This window comes from Patagioenas fasciata, chromosome 4 (assembly GCF_037038585.1).
Source record: "Patagioenas fasciata isolate bPatFas1 chromosome 4, bPatFas1.hap1, whole genome shotgun sequence".
NCBI classification, from domain to species: domain Eukaryota; kingdom Metazoa; phylum Chordata; class Aves; order Columbiformes; family Columbidae; genus Patagioenas; species Patagioenas fasciata.
The window spans coordinates 35,775,868-35,799,462 of record NC_092523.1 but is presented as its reverse complement, the minus strand read 5'-3'; the positions used below and the strand labels follow the sequence as shown (position 1 = coordinate 35,799,462).

Below are 23,595 nucleotides of genomic sequence, written 5' to 3'. Positions count from 1 at the left end.
AAAAGGAGCATTGTGTGAATACAAATGTAATCTTGGCCAAGAACCTGTTAGAAAGTGCCTTTTTTCAGAGTCAGGGGGAAAGGCAGTCGAATAAGAAATTTGTTCATGTCTTTTCTTATCAGTAAGTGCTGTGGTAGATGTTTTGGCAGTAGAGATTTATGAAGGTTGATGTGAGGGAGTGGATAATCTTGGAAAGCATGTGCAATAAAGTATATGGGGAATTTCAGTTTTACAGGGTAGGGCTTGCAGACCGATGTCTTTAAATGCTTTCTGTGTAGTAATTGGCTTTTATTGGGCAAGTTTTACAGGTACTGAGAGGTGCATCTTGGAAGCGTAATACTTCAACATTAATAATTTTTCAGGAACTCGGAGATTTATACAGCTTCTGCTGACAATTCTACTGTTTAGATGAAGAGCGGTTGTTTCAGAGTTTGCAAAGCACTCAGACGAGAATTTCCTTTCATCTCTTTTCAAAGAGATGGATAACCTCTGTCTGTTGGCAGATTTGGATGGCCCAGTTGGCATTTCCCTTGTCCTTGGACAAAAGCCCAAGGATTATGGAAGCAGCTTGGTAAAGAGTGTTTGTTACCCTTGGCTCCGGTCAAGCGTAAACAAGTATTTTCTCTGTTTTGGAATTTTCCTTATATGTATTTTGGCCCAATCTTTTGGGCCTTTTTTGTTTTCATTGAGATAAAACCTCTTAGAAGTAACCCGTGTGGTTTACTTTACTTTGGTTTTCAGTATTCTGAAGCAGTCAAATTGGCAAAGAAATAAAGTTTGTTATTACTGCTGAATTTTATAGCTAACATTTCATGAAACTTTATTAGAACTCCCCTTTGTTCATTAGCTCGTAAGTCTGAAAGTGTTTTTCATGAAGTTTTCCAGGTTTAGTCTGAGGCCAAAGGAATTTTTTTACCTCCATTCAGCATATTCTGACCTACCTAAGCTAATGTGAAGGGTTTGTGTATATATTTTTTTAATAAATGTTAAGTCTCTGTTCTTACAAACTTAAATGGCTAACTAACTGTATTTGAAATTTATGGTTTTAAATTGTACATGTACCTGAAGCACAATGCAGTCCTGCCAAGTATAAAGACAGATAAAATGTTACAAAATTAAAAGCTGTCAAATAGGGGCTTTATGTAACTAGTCAAAATATATTCTACTTTAGATCACAATAATTTCTTATGTGGAAGAGAGTGACTAAAAACATGCAACTTTCTAGTGCTTTACAAATACTGTATAAATTTTCTCACCACGTAAAACATCGTTTGTATATTCAGGAAAGAATAAGGGACTTTATGTTTGTTTGTTTTTTTGTTTAATGCTGTTTTTCCAGATACTCCTAAATAAAGAGTCCAGCTTTCTCTGAGTTCTCTGTACTGAACAGTTTTAATTGTTCACAGTTTTCTGAATCATTCCTCAATGAGACAAGGCTTTGTCAAAAATCTGGCCTTAAAATGCTACCTCTGGTCCGTTTCAGTACAGCTGCCTTAGCAGCTTTGGTAGCGAGCTGACTTTGGTGATCATGTGGTGGGTTTTCATTTAAGCTTTCCAGCTTCCTGCCTGTGATGGTCTATTTGTTTCTAAGGTAGAAACATTTTCTCCACATGGGCAAAGCTGATAAGTTCTGTTCCAGCAGAGAAATAAATTACATACTAGATGTAATGAGACATCAATGTCCAGTATACATCCTGTTGCTTGCGAGAGTGCTACTGTGTGAGACAACAGTTGATAATTTTCTGGTAATTCTCTAATTCCTCCCCTCCCCAAAATTCCTTTGTTAAGGAGTTACATGTAATATAGCAAAAAAAAAGCTGCAAAAAGGAACAAAGCTTCAAAGTGCAGCGGGAAGGGAAGGGCTTTTGAAAGTGGAGTGACAGAGTATCAAAAATACCTACTCAGTTGTGTTACCTTCAGGCGTATGAACCCTATGAAGTTCAAGACTTCTTCACTGGTTAGGCAAGTTCGATGTTTCATTTGCAGGACTGCTTTCTCCTGTCTTGTTGCTAAACTTACACTTTGGTAAGCATCACTTGGCTTTTCAGTTTTATGGGAAATTTTATTGGCTTACTTTATTGAGAAAATGCAGGGTGTAGTGGCACAATGTTTTATTTGATATGGAAGGCTCTGGTGGTAGCGCTGCTGGTTGTGACAGCTGCCCGGCAGCGTGCTGGTCCTCACAGAGCTGAGCTGGGAGCCACAGGGAGCTCATGCCGAGGTGTGTGCCAGTCCCATCAGGAGCCTGGTGAAGATGGCAACAGTCAGCGCATCCTTCCTCGTTCTCTTCATCATCCTTTGTTGTGCCACAGCCCTGATCTTTTGAAATAGGTAATGGTCCAAAATGTGCAGCTAACGGGTATAAATAACTAATTTGAATGTGAAGAAATAAGATATTTTTATAGATGAGTTTTATGGAACGCTTTTTCAGCAGTTTATCTTTGTTAGCTTCTATCAAAATCTCTTAAATTGCAGTGTTCTAAGAAAACAAGTCATATTCTGTAGTCTGCAAGCATTGGCAATCTGATGTCATTAAGAACTGCCCTGGATGCTCTGCTTCAAAGGTATGGTTGCCTTTATAACTGACTGCAAGGCAGCGGCCACACTGTTAGGCAAACCTGGCATCCCTACCGTTGCTTTGAGTGCGTTTCTCATGTAGGGCATGGTAGAATTAAGAAAAACACATTTAGTTAATTAGTATTTATTTTTATTCCTCTTTAGACAACTTCTTACCAGGGTGGGAGGAACAAGGGTGGAAAATAACCTGATTTTTGAAAACTGAATGATTTGTGAGTCATTCTCAGAATATTTATTTTCACTTTAATAAGCTTCTCTCTCACTCCCTTCCAAAAAAATTCCTGAGTCCTTTTGTGGTCTTCAAGATACGTTTCCTGTCCTATTCCAGAAAGACTTTTTCCACCCCCCCTAATTTAGCCCAAAGCAACACAGAAAATACAAGTACATAGGCTACCAGAGAGTCATGCTGGAAGAATGATAAACCAGATGTGACATGGCTCAATCCATTTCACCTCTAATAATAAGTAGTCACGGATAGGAAGAATAAAGAAGCATTTCCTCAAAGGTTACGTTTTTAGGTGATTAGTCTTTATAAATTGCCATCTGAAAGAATATCAGCATCTCAGCATCCAGAAAAATTAGTCTTTTACAAAGGTCAGGACTGAGAATGAAACTTTGTAAACTCTTCAGTCTCATCACTGAGTGAATATAGGGCACACACAGACTGAGAGTGGCTATCCTGTCTACACCAATTATAGTATATGCCAGCAGCTTCATTTTTGATGCTCAGTTTCATTTCTGGAAGTGCAAGAAAAAACTTTGGTGGGGTTTTTTTCCTGTTTTTTAGCTTGTGTCTGTGGTTTGTAGTTTGGAGTCTTTTATGTTAAAAACTTGGCAGGTTTTTGAAAAGAGCTGGGTTCTGCCTGCAGCCCTGGGTGATGCTGACTTAGTCGTTTGGTTTGCATGTGAACTGGTGAATAGGGAGCAGAGAGAACAACTGGCTGCACATCCCCTCCCCTCCAGAGATCTTTCCTGCCCTCTCTACCCGGTGTAGTGGTCAGTGAAGCAGTAAGCACAGGCAGACGAGTGCAGCAGTGCAGGGCTGTGACTGAGGCAGACGTCATTAACTGCAAACTAGTTGCCTCTTACATCACATCCGTATGCAGCTGTGTACACATGCCCATCTGTAGAGACCATGCTCCTCTGTAATTTGGCCAGATTTGAGCAGGTGCCAGCTTGGCGGCTATGGTAGGAAGGGGCCAGGTCCGTGGCCGAGCCATGCTGGGTCCATATGGGCACCCCAGGAGCTCCTCTGCCTGCACAGGCCGAGCACTGTGTGCCCTTGGAGACCTTCTGACCGTGATGCTCCAGCTGTTGTGTGCTTGCTGTGGGGGCTTGCGAGTTGGTTGCAAGTGGTAGTGGCTCTGCCAAAACCGTGAGCGTGTGACTTGTACAGCTGAGCCAGTGTCACCTTGTCCTGGCTGTGCTGGGTGAGACTGTCATCACAAGGCAGAGGAGCTTGAATCCCAGCAGATGCTCTAAATGGAGAGGTGACATTTTCATGTGAGAACTTTTACGTCTCAAGTGGAGATATGAGTTAATCGAAACATTTTGCAATCTGGTGTTGATTTCATCAGCTTACTTCTGCCCAAAAATCCCCACCCCTAAAAAAGAGAAAAAGCATTAGGCATAATTTTCTAAAAATACAGAGACCTATCACTTAAAATTATTTTCTGAGTGGAATGAGGATTTTCACTCTTCTGGAAATAGCTCTCTGTTCCCCTTCTAATATTTTATGTGCCCACTTTTAATTAATATTGGGAGAAATAAAGTGCAAAGTCCAGTTGAGTTTAGCAGAATAGCTCCTAGAAATGAAATCTGGATGCTAGAGATGCTTGAGTTTTTAGTTCAGCTCCTGAACTGTCTGCCTGAGTGGGCCTTTGCTCTGCACCTGGCTCTTATAAGGTAATTCCTTTTGAAAATAATAATAATAATAAATTTTTAAAAGGTAGTGAGAGCAATGCACTTTGGTTATGATAATCTGTCGGTTAAGGCTCAGTTCTGCAATTTCTTTACAGACTAAAACTCCCATTTAAAGCAAAGATAAGCACTACCTGAACTCAAGAGTGAAGAAGCAGCCGTTATGATCATGCAGTCTGACCCCTGTAAGAACAGGGCACTCCTTTTCATTTAGCAATCTGCTGAGCAGCAGCTGTTAAATTTCCAAAACCACCAAAATGCCTCAAAACACAAAGTGTTTGCTTCAGAAATGAGTGTCAGTTCTAATGCATAACCATTTTTCTTAAGAAATCTTCCTCTTTTTTCAGAAGACAATTACAAGCTTTATATTACAGACTGTGATTATTATGCTGCACTTCCAAAAAACAAAAAAAAAAAGAAAAAAAACCCACCAAATTACAATATTTAAGGCCAGCATTTCTCTTGCTTTCTAGTGGATTACTTTTGTTTTCAAATCTATGTCCTTTGATTATAGCCTTGTAAATTTTCAGCTTTCACAGTCTACGGAACATTTGCAACTTTGAGTTAAAATACATGTCAAGATAATGCACCTGTTTTGTTTAGAAGTAATAACTTTTCAGGGAAATCTGGGAAAGGTAGATGTCGGTTCTACTTAAGATCTGCATCTGAGATGCAGTCACAGTTCATCAGCACTCACTTGGAAGATACACTTCCGAATTCAGGGGTTAAAGGGTCATTATCCGTTATATGTACAAGCAAAGCAAAACAAAAGCAATTACATGGAAATCCCTCAGTAGATTGCAGGTGTCATTTTCATGCATTTGAAAACATTTATTTTTAGAAGAATTCTTGGTTTGCTTCAGTTGATGAGGACTGAGTTAGGGAGCAATTACGCAATCTGGACATCCATAAATCCATGGGTCCAGATGGGATGCACCCATGGGTGCTGAGGGAGCTGGCTGAGGTCATTGCTGGACCACTCTCCATCATGTTTGCCAAGTCTTGGGAAATGGGAGAGGTACCTGAGAACTGGAGGAAAACAAATGTCACCCCAGTCTTCAAAAAGGGCAAGAAGGAGGACCCAGGTAACTATGGACGGGTCAGCCGCACCTCCATCCCTGGGAAACTGATGGAACAACTTATCCTTGGTGCCATCTCAAGGCATATCAAGGATAAGAGGGTCATTAGGGGCAGTCAACATGGCTTCACCAAGGGGAAGTCGTGCTTGACCAAACTCATCGCCTTTTATGAGGACATAATGACGTGGATAGATGATGGCAGGGCAGTGGATGTGGTCTACCTTGACTTCGGTAAAGCATTTGACACAGTCTCCCACAGCATCCTTACAGCTAAACTGAGGGAGTGCGGTCTGGTAGTGAGGTGGACTGCGAACTGGCTGAAGGGAAGAAGCTAGAGAGTCGTGGTCAATGGTGCGGAGTCCAGTTGGAGGCCTGTATCTAGTGTAGTGCCTCAAGGGTCAGTACTGGGGACTGTATTATTCAGTATATTCATCAGTGACTTGGACAAGGGAATAGAGTGTACTATCAGCAAGTTTGCTGATGACACCAAGCTAGGAGGAGTGGCTGGTATGCCAAAAGGCTGTGCTGCCATTCAGCGAGACCTGGACAGGCTGGAGAGTTGGACGGGGAAAAATTTAATGAATATAACAAAGGCAAGTGTAGAGTCTTGTATCTGGGTAGGAACAACCTCAGGTTCCAGTATAAGTTGGGGAATGACCTATTAGAAAGCGGTGTAGGGGAAAGGGGTCCTGGTGGACAGCAGGATTAACATGAGCCAGCACTGTGCCCTTGTGGCCAAGAGGGCCAATGGCATCCTGGGGTGGATTAGAAGGGGGTGGTTAGTAGGTCCAGAGCTTCTCCTTCCCCTCTACTCTGACCTCATGAGACCTCATCTAGAATATTGTGTCCAGTTCTGGGCCCCTCAGTTCAAGGACAGGGAACTGCTGGAGAGAGTCCAGCGCAGGGCAACAAAGATGATGAAGGGAGTGGAACACCTCCCTTATGAGGAAAGGCTGGAGGAGCTGGGTCTCTTGAGCTTGGAGAAGAGGAGACTGAGGGGTGACCTTATTAATGTTTATAAATATATGAAGGGTGAGTGTCACGAGGATGGAGGCAGGCTCTTCTTGGTGACAACCAGTGGTAGGACAAGGGGTAATGGGTTCAAGCTGGAACACAAGAGGTTCCACTTAAAATTGAGAAGAAACTTCTTCTCAATGAGGGTGACAGAGCACTGGAACAGGCTGCCCAGGGAGGTTGTGGAGTCTCCTACTCTGGAGAAATTCAAAACCCACCTGGACGCATTCTTGTGTAGCCTCACGTCAGTGTTCCTGCTCCGGCAGGGGGATTGGACTAGATGATCTTCTGAGGCCCTTCCAATTCCTAACATTCTGTGATTCTGTTATTCTCACTGGAGTATCTTTCACTGTAGATGGATTCATACAGTCTTATTTATATATGTGTATATGTAGCTACAGTGGTCAATCCTGGTATAAATAGAAAAAAAGAACTGTGTTGGTTATAAATAATCGTTCTTCATGTGCAATGCCACAATACTTTTCAGTAGTTCTATTTGCATGTAGAGTTTTAATTAAGAGATAACTGTCACTGCAGGTTGGCTGCGAAAGGCTGCAGTATCCAGCAGAGAGATAAATGCCAATGCCAAGTCATACAGGTTGGAGAGTGTACAGGGAGTCCATAATAAAGAATGAGTTTACAATTAAAACTCACTTTTAACTAACTTACTGTATTATATGCTGAGATGAAGATGTCCAAAATCTGGTCCCTTGGGGTTGTACCTAGCAGATGCCAGGTTTGGGGTTTTTTTAGGGGGCTTTTTTAGGTCAATCTACATGTGATTGATGGGAAATTGAAACTTTGCGATGTGATCAAGAAACTTGTTGGGAGGGTATAGGTGCCCTATTTAACAAGAGTGTGTTACAGCTTTCAGCACACTGGGAAGTCCTAGAACAGATTGCAAACATTCATCTCAGTTTGATTCAGAAGGGCTATAAGTGTCCTTCTGCCTGTTTAAAGTGTTTTGGTCTCTAATTAATTTAGCCAGAAGACACGTTACTTCTGACCTTCACAAACCACTGCCTGTCTGATCCCACTTTTAAATGATCATATTAACTGTTTCATTTAAAAAAAAAAAAAAAATTTAAAAGGGCAACGTATATTTTCTTGTTGTGAGGAGCAAAGTACAAAATCTATATATATAGCTATGGTACTGAGCCATTATATGTATAACATATTTTTCCACAGTATGTGGTATGGTTAGGGGTTTATATGACATAATAGTGCCATTTAATATAACATGAAATGTTCCATTTCCATGAAGTCACCAGCAAAAATCCCAGTAATTGAAGTAAAGAGAGATCTACCTTGCAATTTGTAATTTAATAGCATTTTTTCACTGACACTGAAGTAGATAAGTACTCTTTACCACTAACTTCAGAATAAGACTCTCCCCCTCTGTCTTTGAGATGCAGATAGAGGAATTTTTTTCTTTACTCTCAGTGACAAGAGCTGCCAAGACTGCGAAAGGAAAAATGCACCATTCTGCCATAGCTAAACAGCCTAAACAGAGCTGTCTACTCTTGTATTGCCTTAAGCAGCCATCAGAAGTTGTATTTAAGACTTAGATATAGGATTTATGCTCCTGATTGAGATTAAGATAATGGCCCTTCAAATTTTCGTCGTGAAATTACTTTTTCAAAGTATGTAACTCACAATACGTCTTATGCAAAGTAAATTGATAATTCCAGGTTTTGAGAACTCATCTAGATTTATGAACAAAAGGTCAGTGTTAAAGAAATTCATGAAGCAACAGACTTTCCTGAGCTAAAACTTGATCTTAGTAATGTGTAGATTTATAACTACAAAAGAAAATAAGGTTTTTTCCTTTCTTGTTGGCATCATGTTGTCAGCAATATGTCTCTGTTTCAAGAGTTTGAAGCAGTTGGGCAGTTTTCGTAAGTGCATGTATTTTAGGGCTCTGCAGAGACTTTCTGGGTCATCTATTCCAGCCTGCCCATCCTGCAACAGCAGGAGGTTTTTACTACTGTTTCTCTTCCATCCTACTTTTCTCCTAAGTGCCATGTTCCAAAAGTGTCCAATACTGTTTTCTCTAAAATTCATCTAGTGAAGACGCAGTGTGTAATTCATCTACACACGTTAGCATTGGAACAAAGCACTTTTTTTGGCATGTGAAGACAGATAAAAGATGAAAGCTGAGCAGTTGTTGGATTTGTTCTTTATAATATCATACAAGTAAGCTTAACTCTGCTAATGTTTTGGTTTTTTTAAGGGCAAGGGTGTGGGTGACCTGTCCAGGACTGGGTTGTGATAGGGTGGACGTGTCCCTGGGGCTCTGGGGCTGATAGAACAGCTCTGCCCCACACTACCTCCAGCTCTTCACTGCTCTTTGCCCATGATGTTAGGCAGCAGCGATTGCCGGAGGCTCATCCTTAGGCTTCCTTAGGCCTCTATATACTTCCTATAGAAAGCTTCATGCATCCCAGTGCCTCCCGTTACTATCAGTCTATTGATGGCAGTCTGCCCTATGGTTTATTCGCTATCTTTTTATTGTTTGCACTTATCATACTCCTCCCTTTCAGCTTTTCCATATGTGACATCAACTCTGCTCCCAACTTATATTTTATATGGTCTTTTATATCAGTGCTGATCTTTGCACAGAACAATATTTTTTTTTTACGTAATTACCTTGTACATATGTATTTAATACATCCATTATTAGCTCAGGTGTATTTCTTTGTTAATGTTCTTCTTACAACTGATTTTCTTTGGGTTTTACTTTCTTTGGCAAGTTGTGTTACTTCCTTAGCAAATTTACTCACATCTTCACATAATGTTATACTGAGTCTGTTCCTGCTGGAGTTTGCCTGTATTTGTCACAAATCCTTTTTGCATTTTTGTGTGAGACAGTTTTTTTTTAAATACCCAAATATACTAGTAAGTCATGTATTTTTGATTACGAAAATGCCAACAAATTACAGTGTGTTATCTTCATAACTAACCTAAAATATGAGATTTAAGTACTCTTAAGCCCACTATACTTTCTCATGAAAAAGAGTTTACCATCTTATATCAAAGTCACGTAGTAAAAACAAGAACAGTTGCTTTTTTAAAGCATAGACAAGAAAGTCAAAACAGAAGAACAGAAATTTTTGCTAGGTGTATACCAAAAGAAACAGGACAGGGGGAAAAAAAACAGTATTTGTATTTTTGTGATTTTTCCTTAGAATGAAATATTCTTTGCATCATCGTGTGCCTCCAAGCTACATAGATAAAGTATTATAATCAATATAATTGATTTTTGTCATACTTAATACATTTATAAATTAAGACTTTAATAAAAGCTATTACCAAATATTTTAAATGCCTTTCATTTCATGTAAAAAAAGAAAACTGAAAGGAATATGCATATATTTTATGATCTCCCTTTCTACTGCATGAAGTATTTTTTTCTTAACATGTAGCTTATACTATAAAAGGCAGTATAGATAACTATCTGTCTTTTCACTTGGAATCAAAGAGGAGCTCCCTGTAGAAATCTGCCAGTGCTGGATGAAGTTGTACAGAAATACTTGTCCCAGCTGGCTGGCCTAGGGTTCTTCTGAAGACTTGGCTCATATTATCACCAGCTCTCTTTTCGCCGCAGACCATATAACTTTGTGACAAGAAAGACTTCTGCCTGCCAGAATTACGTTTATAAAAATCAAATCCTCAAAGTTGCGTAATTTCCTAGTGGTGTTACAGCCCTAATCACCCAATTTTTGCAGTAGCAGAGGTCTGTCTCCAGAGTGTAGTAGCAGGAGCTTTGCTAACAGCCCCGTGTTCCACCCTGCCCCTGACACAGAGTTTCCTGAACTGAGAAGCTCCCTAATCCAGGGCAGCCGAGTGATGCTCTGTCCGGGTGGCTGCTCATCAGTGCAGTACAGTGTCAACTGGGCACACATCACTGAGACAATTAATAATAATAAAAAAATGAGAGAGGCCTTGGACATGACACGTTTTCAGACATGATATTTTGCATTATTACAGTTTGTGTAATCAAAACTCTGTTGTGTATGAATATTAGTGTAAATTGAGGAGGAGAGAGGAAGCATATTGAGAACAGTGTTGTACGTATGCTCCATAGGTATTACTGAGATGCTGATTTGCTCCAGACAGTGTACATCTGGAACATATTACTACCATTCTCCTCTCCAGTCAGAGAAGTCCAAAGCAAGTAAAGGAGACTTGTTCCAAGCTAAAAAAAAAAAAAAAAAAGAAAAAAAAAAAGAAATCATAGAGATGATTTGTATAACAACCACTGTGAACTATTATTGGAATTATTTAAAAAATTAAATATAATGGCTGTCTAAATTGGTCTGGGTACATCATAAATGGTGCATTAAATACTCCATCAAGAAATAACCGCAAATCCAAGTTACTGAAGCAAGCAATGTAAAAAATCAAGGTGTAGCAAGAACATGTGGTGGCATTTTGTTTCAAACTTGAAAATGTCCCCACTCTCTACTTCCAAATTCCCAGGTTGGACCCTGTAAAATATCATTTCACCATCCTTGTTATTTTCCTGGCTATAAACCTTGGGTTTCACGCAGAAATTAGTTAACAGAGTAATATTAAGTGCTCACTTTCCTTCCACAGCCAAACCTGAGTCTTAAATTGATGATAATGTATATTGTGCTGTTCACTACAAGAAGAGGTAAATGACATGTGAAAGAATTAAGGAAACAGTTTGTGGTGAGGCTATTGCAAGTTTCTTTCCAGGGAAAACAATTGGTCAGGATGTAGCAATGTGTTTGAGAGATCTTTAGGATACTGTGTGATGGGATAAACTGAATATGAAGGGGGGGAGGGGTAAGGGCAAACTTCAAAAATCAGCATGATTGTAGCAGTGTAAAAGGGAGAGGGAGGGAAGGTAATTCAAGGTACAGATGCCAATCTAATTTGTTGCATTTAGTATGGCATTGAGAGGTTCTGCACTTCTCCATCATAAGTGGACTACAGTGTACCATAAAAACAATGATTATGTGATGAAAAACGCCTCTTCCTTTAACTTAAATTTAGATTTGCAATTATGAATAGTATCCACGCAGGTTAATCTAATTTTTTAACAGAAAGTGTGTAATAAAGCTACTTCATTTTCTGGTACAATTTCGCACCTTCAGGCAACATAATACTTTATTCAAAACTAGTCCAACAGATCTTTGCTGACTAAATACTATAAAGAGCCATCATATTCACAGGGTAAATCAAGTTACTCTCTTACTGAGTTTAATTGTTGTTTCATTGAAGGACTAAATACATTGTTATGATATCCTTAAAGCTTTACTTAAATCTTGTCTTCCTTGATGATACGTTTAAGATACTTTAAAGATGTAGAAATGGGATGTAGTTATTATGTGTGCATGTTTTAAAACAACTTGTGCAGATGGACTCAAGCTTGACAGGTAAAATGTTTTAATAGCTTTTAAATAGTATATGTATCTGAGAAACACCGCTGAAAATTTAAATTCTTGTCAGAATGATTTGTATAGTAGAAATTTAGGGCTGTGAGGTTCCTCTGTGCGTGAGAGCTTTGAAAACTGTTCCTCTTTCTTTGCTTGTCTGTATTATTTTCTTCTATAACTAGATTTCAGACATGAGCATCCCATGAAAGAAGCAGCCCTGTATTTGGCCATGTATTTCAGTATTTTTGTTCTGCTTAGAGGCTTGAAAAATAGAAAATACTGTATTTTCCAAATGGTTGTACAACAAATACTTCATTTGAGTTGGCACCTGCTCCTCTGTCGTACTGTGTTGCAGAGACTTTGGAATTTCAGATAGTGATAGACACTGTCCATTGAAATAGCAAGTCTTGGCATTGTGTTATGTTTTTCTAAAGCACTTAAACCAATTTATTACTGGCAATTGTCATTTTCTTTGTCCATCTCTTTTTATTGTTTGAAGTAGACTATCCACCTTTTGGTGATTCAAAAAACAAATGATTTATTGTTCATGTGATATCTTGACCCATATTTTAAATATTTTTATTTTTTTTTTCATAGGTCCTCCCATGCCATCCTCCTCATCTAGTCCATCAGTTACTGAACATTTACACTCCCCTCCTCCATCACCCAATCTCCATGAGAACCAGAGGTGGTTATTAAGTAATAATGCCAGCCAGCCAGTTCAGGACTCTGATACAGATGAGGACTATACTGCCAGCTCATATCTAGTACAGACCGGTACTGTTTCAGTGTCTGTCCCAGGTCATGGTAAGAAGAGGGCACTTTGTCCGTAGTTTGAATACCCTTTTATTTTCCATCCTTCTACAAAATTGCCTAATAAAAATTAAAGATATCACAATGACTTTGTATTTTAAACTGATTTTCATTTAAATGTCACAAATGATGTTTCTAATTTAAGCAAGAGTAGAAAGTAACTTCTAATATATCAAAGCTCATTTAAGTTATTTTAAAATGCAATACTTACATGAAGCAATAGCCATTAATTATTTATAATGTAATGTAATTTGTAGCAAGTGACTAGCATTTAGTTATACTTCTTAAAGAGTAGGCTGAAGTTGATTGAACTGTGATGATGTTTGGCTTCAGAATACTATAAAAGCTATCCTTTATCACCTCATCAAGTTTGGCAGGTTCCAGCCATTCCTTTAGTTTTCTTAGGGCAGGACAAGAGAATTTGTACTTTACTGAATAGGGTACTCTTAGGCTGGTTGAGGAAAGAGATCTAGAGGAAGAGAGCTGTGTGGTGAGAGAAGACAACAGTGGCTCCTGAGATGCGTGTTTCCCTGTTTCTCCTCCTCCCAATCAGTATGAGTAACCAACAGGAGTGACATGTACTTTGAAACACCAGTGCCCACTTAGACATCATGACCTGAGAAACCACATTTTTACTTTTTTTTTTTTAACATAAAAAATAATAGCCACAGGGTTCCAGTTTTGTTGTATGATTGAACAGATTTTCTTGGGGTAGGCAAACTGGAAGAGTAATTTGTTAATTCACAGCCCTTCCTGAGGAGACCAGCAAAGCTTGCAACAAGGCTCTTTGTTTTCTAAGAACCATTTCTGTCTTTTGCAAAGAGCTCTCCTACAGATAAACCACTAGAGGGGGTTTGGAGAAATATTTTCCTACAGATTGCACATCAGTTTTTGCAAGGCAAAAATACTGACTTTGAGCTCTTCCTAGCTTTGAGTGCAACTTTGGTGGTGTGTCTAAAAGGCCAGTCTGCTAAGAGCAGTTGTGTATGTGAATTTGACAACCTTCTTTCTGTTTCCCTTTGCCTCTTTTCCTTTGCTTTCCTTTGGGTTTTTTTTTTTGGACCATGTTAGGGGCTTGGACTAAGATCTTTAAAATTAACAACAATAACTTTATTTTTGCATATTCAACTTACTCAGTATTTAATCTGTGAAGAACTCCAAAAAACAGTAATATATTGTCATAATCAGGATATGTTATGAAGATGTCTCCTTTCCTTTATGTCTAGGAATATGCAATCTGTTAGAAAATGGATGCGTTATCCAAATAGTAGACTGGTTTAATTCAGTAAGTCAATACATTTAGATTACTGTATCCACCAGCTGTTCACCTACAAATGAAAAATGCAAAAGCACAAACAAGCTGCTAGAAATTTTCAGTCGTTGAGATGAACTTCTTATACCTCCTAGCCTCTTAGGAAGCTACTAAGTGTTCATCGTTCTTCTAGGTTTTAGCATTTTGCTGCTTCTGAAATTTTCAACAGTTGCTTGTCAGTCTGAGTTGGCCAAACTTGAGGAATGTTCCTTAACCCCTTTCATCCCAGACTAGCCAAATAATTTCAGCTGGTCCCATGACAAATCCTTTTAGCAGGAGTAAATATGCTTATTTAGTTTTTGATAACAAGCAGGACAGAATTTAACACAGTGGTATATGTTGAGAGAGTTGTTCTTCGTAAGACTTTTGCTAAGCAGAGGGGAAACTCAGCATACTCTGTAAGTACATCTTAATTTTCTGCTCCTCTGTCTCCTCCAGCTGTGCTCCTGTCTCCTCTATCTGCAGATGTGTGAAATTCGCCCCTTTAGTGTATATGTGCAATAGAAGGGCTTGCAGCTTTTGCTTCCTACTGTCGAAGAATTAAATCAATGATATATATTGCCACTCAAAATCTAGTAGTGCTGGTAGTGCTGGTGGTCATACAATAGAGCTAGTGATCTTTTGTTCTCTCCACAAGATCAGACTTGTTTTTAGAAGTGCTTCAACTTGCTAACCATGGATTTGTGATTGCCGTAATGTAAGTAGGATTGGTTTGCTTTTCTGCTGGACAAGGAGAAGACCACAGGGGTTCTGGTAGTAGGTTTCCATTCCTGCAGTCAGCTGCAGGATCAGGATTTGCACTGCTCGAAGAAAGGATACTTTCATACAGCACATATCTGAACATTACTTGAAGTATCCGCTTGATTTGCTTATGGTCGGTTTCTCATTTCTTATACTGTTGGCCTATTGATGGGGAAAAAATATGTTCATTGTAAAACAGGCAAGAACAGAATTTAATGATTAAGGTAATAATTTCCAAGTTAGTTATAACTTTCTTTTACTCAATGGTTGGTGGTGTTGTGTAGCCTTTTTACCAGTATGTGAGTCTCTCTAAATCTACCCTGGAAAGTAAAGATCATTTAATCATGGTCTTTGGTACAGTCTCATTTGAGTATTGTATTTTCTTTAGCTAAAATGGTAATTAATACAGTAGCACTTTCACAGAAGGAAGGTTGGTTTTGTTTTGGTTTTTGTTGTTGTTGTTTGGGGCTTGTTTGTTTGTTTGTTTTCCCCAGTTATCTTCTTTGCATCTGAACAAATGAAGCTTTCCATGCTCTCTGATGTTAACAGGTACAAAATAGGTCCAGTGTCGTTTTCTGGATGACTTTGTCCAATGTTTATATTGGCAGAGAGTAGTTTATTTTATCAACTCCCTCAAAATTTAAAGCATCTGATTGTGTATTTAGAATTATATTAATCTAAGACTTTGGGTTTTATTAGTTTGTTAACCAATGGTAATTAGCTTTCATTTGAGGAATTAGCTAAAAGAGAAATGACAATTACCAAAATCAGTTATAAAATGCTTATCACATGAGAAGAAAAGGTCTTCATGGAGGTATTGCTAGTAGCTCTAAAAATTCAGATCAAGTGAGGACTGTTGTGGACAGTTTGCTAGGAATCATTTACTTTCTTTAAAAGCAGTGTGTTAATATGTTGTAAAATTCAGGGGGAGATAAATTTTAGGACCAACAGTCATGACAGTATTCCTTTACATAGCACCTACAATTTATTCTACTTGGTTTTCCTCTTCTGCACATTGCAGATGAGTATACTGATTCTGTTCCATACGTCAGCCTATTTGTCTCCTAATTTCAGAACAATTTACTAGTTTTACTGTTTTTAGAAAGAAGAGTGAACTGGTTTAGAAGAAATAGGGGCATCTGAACGTGTCTGCAGGGAAGAGGAGCAGTTGTTGAAGCAAGAGGTAGAGTGAGCTAGGAGCTGGGAGGAGAAGATTCTTGAATGTGAGGTGGAGAAGGTTTCTTTATGTAATAAAGTCTGCTTGTGAACAATAGAAGTAATCTTAAGTCTGTATTTAAGCATCTTGATAAGCTTCTTTTTCCACCAGAACTTATAGGTTAGTCAGAATTTGGAGGGGAATTTATTGAAATTAGTAGTAGCTTATCTTTTAACAGAGACATGTATTGTAATAATAAATACAGTGCTAAATTCCTAGCTTAGAAAGAAACTATGAGGAAAATATGTAGTTAAATGTTAATGCTTACTACTGTCAGTGGAGATTAAGTCTCAATTAGAAATTCAGATTTGAGGATTCTTACCCCCTAAATCGGGAGTGTTATGGCAGAACCATCAAATGCCAAATAGAGAAAGATACGTTTCACAGCGGTGTTTGTACAGTGTAATTGAACATTTAAGTTGTACAAGGTTCTCATGTTTCTTAAAAACAGTTTGCCATGATAGTTCATGTGATGGGGAGATCTGAAAGAATTTTCAATATGATATAAAATGTTTTTCAGTTGTCCTTGATCAAGGATCTGCCAGGTTATGCACAATAAACAAGATTTTTCTCCAGCCACATGGGAGCTGCAGATTGATGGGCTTTTCAGTTCAAAATGGCTGAGCTTCCCTGCAAGGTGAAAAAATTGGGGAATCTGGAACGCAACTCTGAATTTCAATTTGTGAAAGAGAAAAAATGATCTAATAAGGCTGGTTGAAGGATAACAGACAAGAACTCTTCATATTTGGAGGTCTCATTGTGGGACATCTTACTTTACTGACACCAAATGCTCTGTGGCATAATTCTCCTAAAATATAATTTGAGGACTTCAGTTTATGATGACTCACAATTTGATGGGAGAGGTTATACAAAAGTATCTGTCATACAAAAATGATTACTATTTTTTCATATCACAATGTCAAGAAGCCAGAACCTTCTGCTTTTATACAAGCACCTGAGAGAATACAGGCCAAATGCTCAAGCCTGGCAGCAGTAATGACCAGGTGCAACACATATACAAAGCACAAGTGTGGATTTTTTTTAAGGGTTTGTTTGGGTTTTTTTGCATTTCACATTTTCCCTCCAACTATTGTGTTTTATTTTTCCGCATAGACATCTCAATTAATGCATAACAACCACAACTAAGCGATCTGCAATTTTCTCCTCCCTTCTGCCTTTTTCTTCCCACCAAAAGCAAATGAAATTGGAGTATATAATGGAACTAAACACAGAGATTTGTGTTAAAAGTTAGTGGAAGAGGCAAGTGACTTTAAGGTATCTTTTCCTCCTTTGCAGCCCTTGCACTTGCTCCCGTGAGGGCAGGAAGAGGACAATGTGATTTCCCTCTTCATGCCCCACTGGCTTGTGAGAAGGTTTGGAATAACCTGTGAATATTGAAAAGATGCATGGCAAATTTATTCAGTCCTAGCCAACATCTTGGAACTACCTCCTATAATTTTCTGGTGGTCCTTCTTTAGTGCCTACTAAATGCTTCCCAGCCCTTAATTCAGACCTGTTTGCTCTGAATAATCAGATCAAACCAGGAGGAGTTGTGTCGAAGAACATCATGGGGATATATTATAATCTTGGTTTTATTTAACATCATCATTAGTTCTATGGATGAAGGAGTGAAAATGGCACTAATAAAATTTCCTAATGATACTAAATAGTGAGAGTTCTGAGTGCCAACTGGGGACAAATTGTTAATAGAAAAGGACAAGGGAAGATCATTAATTTTATGGACAGAAACTAATAAAGTGAAATTAGAACTGAAAAATGTAAGCTGGCCTGAGATGCAGAATATTCAGGAAAAATCTGAGGAGAAACAGTGATAGAGACATGAATCTGTAACATGGTCTAACAAGGACAGTTTGAGATAGGTATACAAATACATCAGCAAAGAAAGAATCGTAGACATAGCGTCAATGGACTATAAGTTTTGCATTTGGGCCTCCTGCTTTTTCAAAGTTTCTGTCAAATTTTCTTATTCGTTCTAGAATTATTGCTGTTTATTCTACTGTTCAGATATATTTAGATCAAAACAATTAGGAGGTTAGAAGTATTAATGTGTGGGCATAGATAAGGAGAATAAAACTTTGACTTGGTATTTAGCCTAAGCACTAATTGAGTGCTGACAGTAACCCAATATGGAATGGAGCATGTTGTATGCCATGTAGAGATACAATTAAAAGCAATAGAATTATATAAGAAAAGGAAAGATTGGGCATATTATCAGGAAAAACTCTCTTAACAGTGAACTGCATTAAGATATTTAACTCTATCTCAAGGGAAGTGACAGAAGCTCTGTCACTCTGTAGCATGAACTTAAAATAAGTAAAAGTGTCAGTCATACTGCTGAGAACAAACCTACATTCACTTAGGAGAAGGTGGACTGAGGTAACCTCCTTGAGCTTTCCTTACTAGTACCTTTGTGCATTTCAAATCAGGTATACTTGAGTTTGTAGTTTATAACAGAGATTATCATACTAAGGGATGGTGTGTTTCGTTAGGAGTGTGCACATTGCAATGCATTGGCTGTTAAAAATCATAACATCATAAATCATTTGCGGAACAGCCACTTTACCTTCCTACGTGCTGGACCATCATATATCCTGCAAAATTACAAAATAAGTTTGCCTGTTTTCAGTGAAAACTGCCAATGGCTTCTGGGCATGTATATACTCAAGTAAATATTTCGTAAGCAAAGATGTTTGATATCCAGAAATTGAGAATGCCTGTGATGCTGAACAGAGGTATTTGACAAGCTTTCTGTAAATACGGAATAAGTTCAGGCTATAAAAATACATGCTGACTTTTTTTCGGAGGCCCGAGACTGTTCTGTTTCAGCCACTGTAGCACTGCTTGCAGGCTTCCTCGGTAGCTACAGAAGTACTTAATCTCTTGCAGTCAAAAATCAGACAATGCAGGGAGGCCAATATCCTTTAGGTACAGATGGACAAATATATGTCTTCCACATGCTTGGGGCAAATGTAGTTGCTTTAAAAACTTAATAATTGTCTTGAATGCTAGCCAATTTATTTTTTGAGCACCCTTTCATATTCGATTTCAGTTTCATGAATGCATCTTTTTATCTTCTTTCATTGGGTTTTAAGCCAAGCTTCTGTCAACATTGTTCCCATAATGTACAAAAATGTACATTTGTTCATTTTAATTAAGCATTCAATCTGTTTGCCAAGAGCAAATTACAGTTCCCCAATCTTGCCCTCACCCCTCCAAAATCAAATTTTGCAAAGTGGTGGGCAATTAGTTCTCATATCTGATTGTTTTAAGTGATGTTTTTCTCTTAAAGATTTTTGTAGTTTTCGATCTCTGTTACTTAATAGAAGAGCCAAGACCAATTATTTCTCCTCAGATTGTGGCCTTTGTAGCTTTCAAAGAACAGTCTCTCCCACACCTCCTGTATCATTAGCTGCAAAATATCTTTCCAAAGATGATTTCGGCCTCTTCACAAATCGAAGGATTCAGAGTGACAAATTATCTGTCTTATACTCGAATGCATGCCAGATGGGACAACCTGCCAACTGTGTATCTTACTGCAGATATGATCTGATGTAGAGACATTTCCTCCCCTCCTCCCATCTCCATCAAAAAATCATACTACAAAAAATTGTGCAAGTTAAAATCTGTGAAGATAAATTGATTCTGAAATACAGTGAAATATGAAAGCAGAATATAGTTTTATCGAAGGAAAAAAGCTGCATCTAAACATTAGAACATTTAAACTGAACAAACATGTACCTGGCACTATAGAAGAACATAAGTAAAAAATGCATTCCTTCCCTTCTTGCCAGTTCTTGCACACAAATCATTTCCTTTTACTAGCTTGATTGTAGAACAGACATTCCTAATTGCAAGATAAGGAGCTTTAATTTAAATTCTGTTGCACTTTGTTAACAGGAGAATCCTGAAGTCACAATGAAGAACGATATAAATATATTGCTCTTGTGGGGAAAAGTAGACTCTAACAAATTCATGGTAGAAGATAATTTGTAATGCAGAAGGTAAAAGAAGAAGGAAACAGTCACACAGAGAGTTTATTTTCATTATAAATTACAAACCTGAAGACTTTACCCAGATGCTGCTTAGGCTGACTTCCAGAGGTACAGTGTGCAAGCACATAACAAATACTAATAAGTTGTGTGAGGCCAGGATCACATGCAAGTGTCTCACATCATCACATTAAACTGGTATTGATGATTTTTTGTTATTTTATTTCACAGAAAGGTCTCATATTTTAACTCCATATCACAATACAATTTTTTTTAAGACTTATTTAGGAAGAGAGGGCTGAGCATCTTATACATGTCCCCATTTGTTCATCACTCAGTGGCAACAGCCTGAACTTATAGTTTTACAGGGCCTTCTTATCAGCTCTAATGCTCACTGAGCCTTGATAGCTTTGAGGAAACTAAAGTTCTTCCAGAAACATAGAATGATTTGAAGGCTGTGAAGTTCTGATAAAATCTTGATTTTTTTTTAATCTTCTGGTTTCTTAGTCTTGAGACTACTGTCATTGGGGGTTGTTTTTCTTCAAAAAATGTTTTAAAAAAGTTTTTTTTCTCCAGCTGTGAATGCTTTATCATTTCATTTTTTGTTTGTTTAAGCAGGAATAAAATTAGTTATATAGTCATGGTCATTGTAAGAAGATGGTGCTTTGGAGAGCACTAAATGTCTACCAAGTTGGTACATTTTAGTGAGGATGACATGCTCTATTCTGTGCTGTTGATCTTGGAAACATTTCTTCCTTCAGTTGGGACTGAGTCTGTAGTTACCACTGAAGAAAAAACACTGTACAGATACATAAAATACCTAATTTATTCCTTAGTTCTGCTGAATGCTGATGATTTCGAGGGCCTGATTCTGTGCTTCTGAAGAAAACCAGGTTGCTGTTGGATTATATGGAAGTTGATAGTGGTGGTTAATACAGGAGTAAAGTCACTGTAATGCAACTGCAACACACATTTTATAGTGTTGAAACAGTCACTGTATGAAAAAAATTGAGCATTTGACAAAAGTAAAAAATCTGGTTTGTCTTCTCATTGGCTTTTGGCTCTCACTTGAACGCTGTTCTGGCCAGCTGCAGGTTGGAGGATGATGTTTTAATGCTTTAAACATGCTGCTTGCTGGAAGAAAACAGGGCTGTTGGAAATTCTGCTGGCAGATGCTTGTCACAGTCTTTCTTAGGAGAAATACTGAGGTTTTTGCCCTTGAGTCTCTAAGCAAAAAATAAATAGGCGTGCATTTGGATGATTGTGAGAACAGAAATTATTTCAAAGTTACTTTGAAAAGTAGAAGGCTAAACACATGGCACTTCTAATTTAATATCCTTTATCTTTTTAAGTATGATCAATGATTTTAAGAACCTAAGCACTATGCTTAAAGCATAATATCTCTGCTCTTCTACCTTATAAATGAAAGATCTCTCCATTTAGTGTCTTTCTTTGTCTGGACATAGCACTGACATGAATTTCTTTGTCACTAACCTATTAGGAGTACACAGGAGTAGTAACCCTGTATTTTAAGGATGCAGAAATCTGACTAGAAGGCACATCAGCCTTCCTCTCTCATGCAAGGCCAAGGATTGCTATTGTCAGATGCAGTGGGCATGAAAGCAGCAATTTTACAGCACAAAAACTCCAATAACATTTACTGCGGTTGGCTGGGATTGCAATGCACACAGGCACTGCTCAGTCTTGGTTGCTTAAGCACCAGCTTCCCTTGGCTTTTTGCCAGCCTGTGTGCTCCAAAGAGACAAGTCCTTTAAGGGAAAAGAGTTTTCCTTGTAACTTGCTGTGGGGTAAACAGACCATTCAGGCATAGTTTATTGCATTACATACTTGACTATGCATACTGGAATGTAGCAAAGTAATTGGTAGAATTATTTTAATCATTAGAATTCATAGGTATGAGAGATGTTCTCTGAGCCAGGAGGAAAAAAAAATATGTAAAGATGTTTCTGTCTGCTAAGTTGCTGATCATTTATTACAAAGGACTAAAAATATTCTCTCCATGGGAATTCTGTATGTTTACACTAGTATCTGTGCTATGGTTACAGAAAACTGAATTAATTTGCCTATTTATTGCTATTCTTCTCTTGAAGATAAATCCCATAACAGTTAGCTGCAAGTTACAGTGTCAAAGAACAGATCTGTATATGTAACAGGATATTTTGTTGTCATTAAAAAAAAAAAAAAACAAACCTTAGTTTGGAAATAATGTAGGTACAGGGTAGTTGGAATTAAAAGGAGGTCAGATACTTTAAATTCTGCCAGCAATCCAACTCATGTTTTTGTTGATAGGTGCTCTTTTGCAGTCATCAGCAGTTAACTTATCCCATCATTGCCATAACCTGGAGACTCCACGAGAAATATTCTCTTAAATGTTATTTTATATGCATTTTTAAGCTCTAATTTAAAACTGCAGTGCCTATTCAAACAATACATAACAGAATTTATTTGTATAAAAACATATGATAGCTGAATGTACAGAAGACTGACTTGGCTATTACTGGGTACAAAATATCATCTGCTGCTGTTTACTTGATTTTGTTGCTAGTAGTTGGTATAAGGGGGCTTGTTCTGTTCATTCTGAAATCCAAAGACCACAAGGGTTTTTTTGTTGCATGCTCCCTTCATTCTCCTCAGTGATGTCCTACAGTGTGTTCAGGAAAGGTTTTAAATACTGTCTGTGGTATTGCTTGTGTTTCTGGGTTACTTTCTGGTAGCTTGTCCTCTGTTGAACAGTGAAAAGGCGAGGATAGGGGTGACCTTGCACCCCTCTCTGCGTACGCCAGCATTGAAAATGCTTCAGAAAGCAAGTGAAGCACTTCTAATGAATTGCGCTTTTGATTCTTTGAATCTGCACAGCAACTCCATCAGGTTTTACAGCTGGACTCTTGCTGTAATTGCTACTGGGATGAGATGCGCAACATGGGGTTTTGGAGCTAAGTACTTACATTGTTTTACTGGCCAAATGTGTATAGCATAGTGGAAGCAACAGACTTCATGAAATTCACACTTGTATATCTTCTTGTTCTTCACCCATTTCCGACATGCTGCTGATTTGCCAGCAGGCACTCTAGATGGGGATGATAAAAATGGAAAAGCTGAAAGATACAGTTTCTTAAAGCAGCAGTATATTATTAAAGAAGCTGCTTGTGATTATGAATGTGTGCTGAGTGTCCAAAAGTCTGGTTTCATTAATTAGAATTAATTTTTACTGGTACTGAAGAATTAGAAAGAAACACTTCAGATATCAGAATGTAAAGTAATGCTCAGATAAAAAGTATCTGCAGATAGAAACAATAATTGGTCCCTTGTAAGCTTCAGTTTCCAAGTCCTTTAGATCTTATGTGACTCCAGGTATGCATCAGTTTTGGCATATTTACCTGACTAATTCAAAGACAATACTTTTTTCTCAAGTCTTTATGATACATTTTTCAAGAGATACAGTATAAAGTTGTTATTTATGCCCTGTAATGTATAGATCTCAAAATTC

The 23,595-nt window shown here is 38.1% G+C and overlaps 1 protein-coding gene across 30 annotated transcripts in view; it reads left to right on the top strand.

The window, feature by feature from the left end:
* Nucleotides 1-23,595, top strand: part of TENM3 (teneurin transmembrane protein 3) — a 1,336,783-nt gene that overhangs the window by 1,157,405 nt on the left and 155,783 nt on the right. For 19 of the 30 annotated variants that reach the window (XM_071807653.1, XM_071807652.1, XM_071807659.1 and 16 more), the window contains one exon: nt 12,593-12,802. The exons of the other annotated variants lie outside the window; for them this stretch is intronic. In XM_071807653.1, the coding sequence (XP_071663754.1) occupies nt 12,593-12,802 (210 nt within the window). The remainder of the gene's footprint in view (nt 1-12,592; nt 12,803-23,595) is intronic. 30 annotated transcript variants of the gene reach the window in all.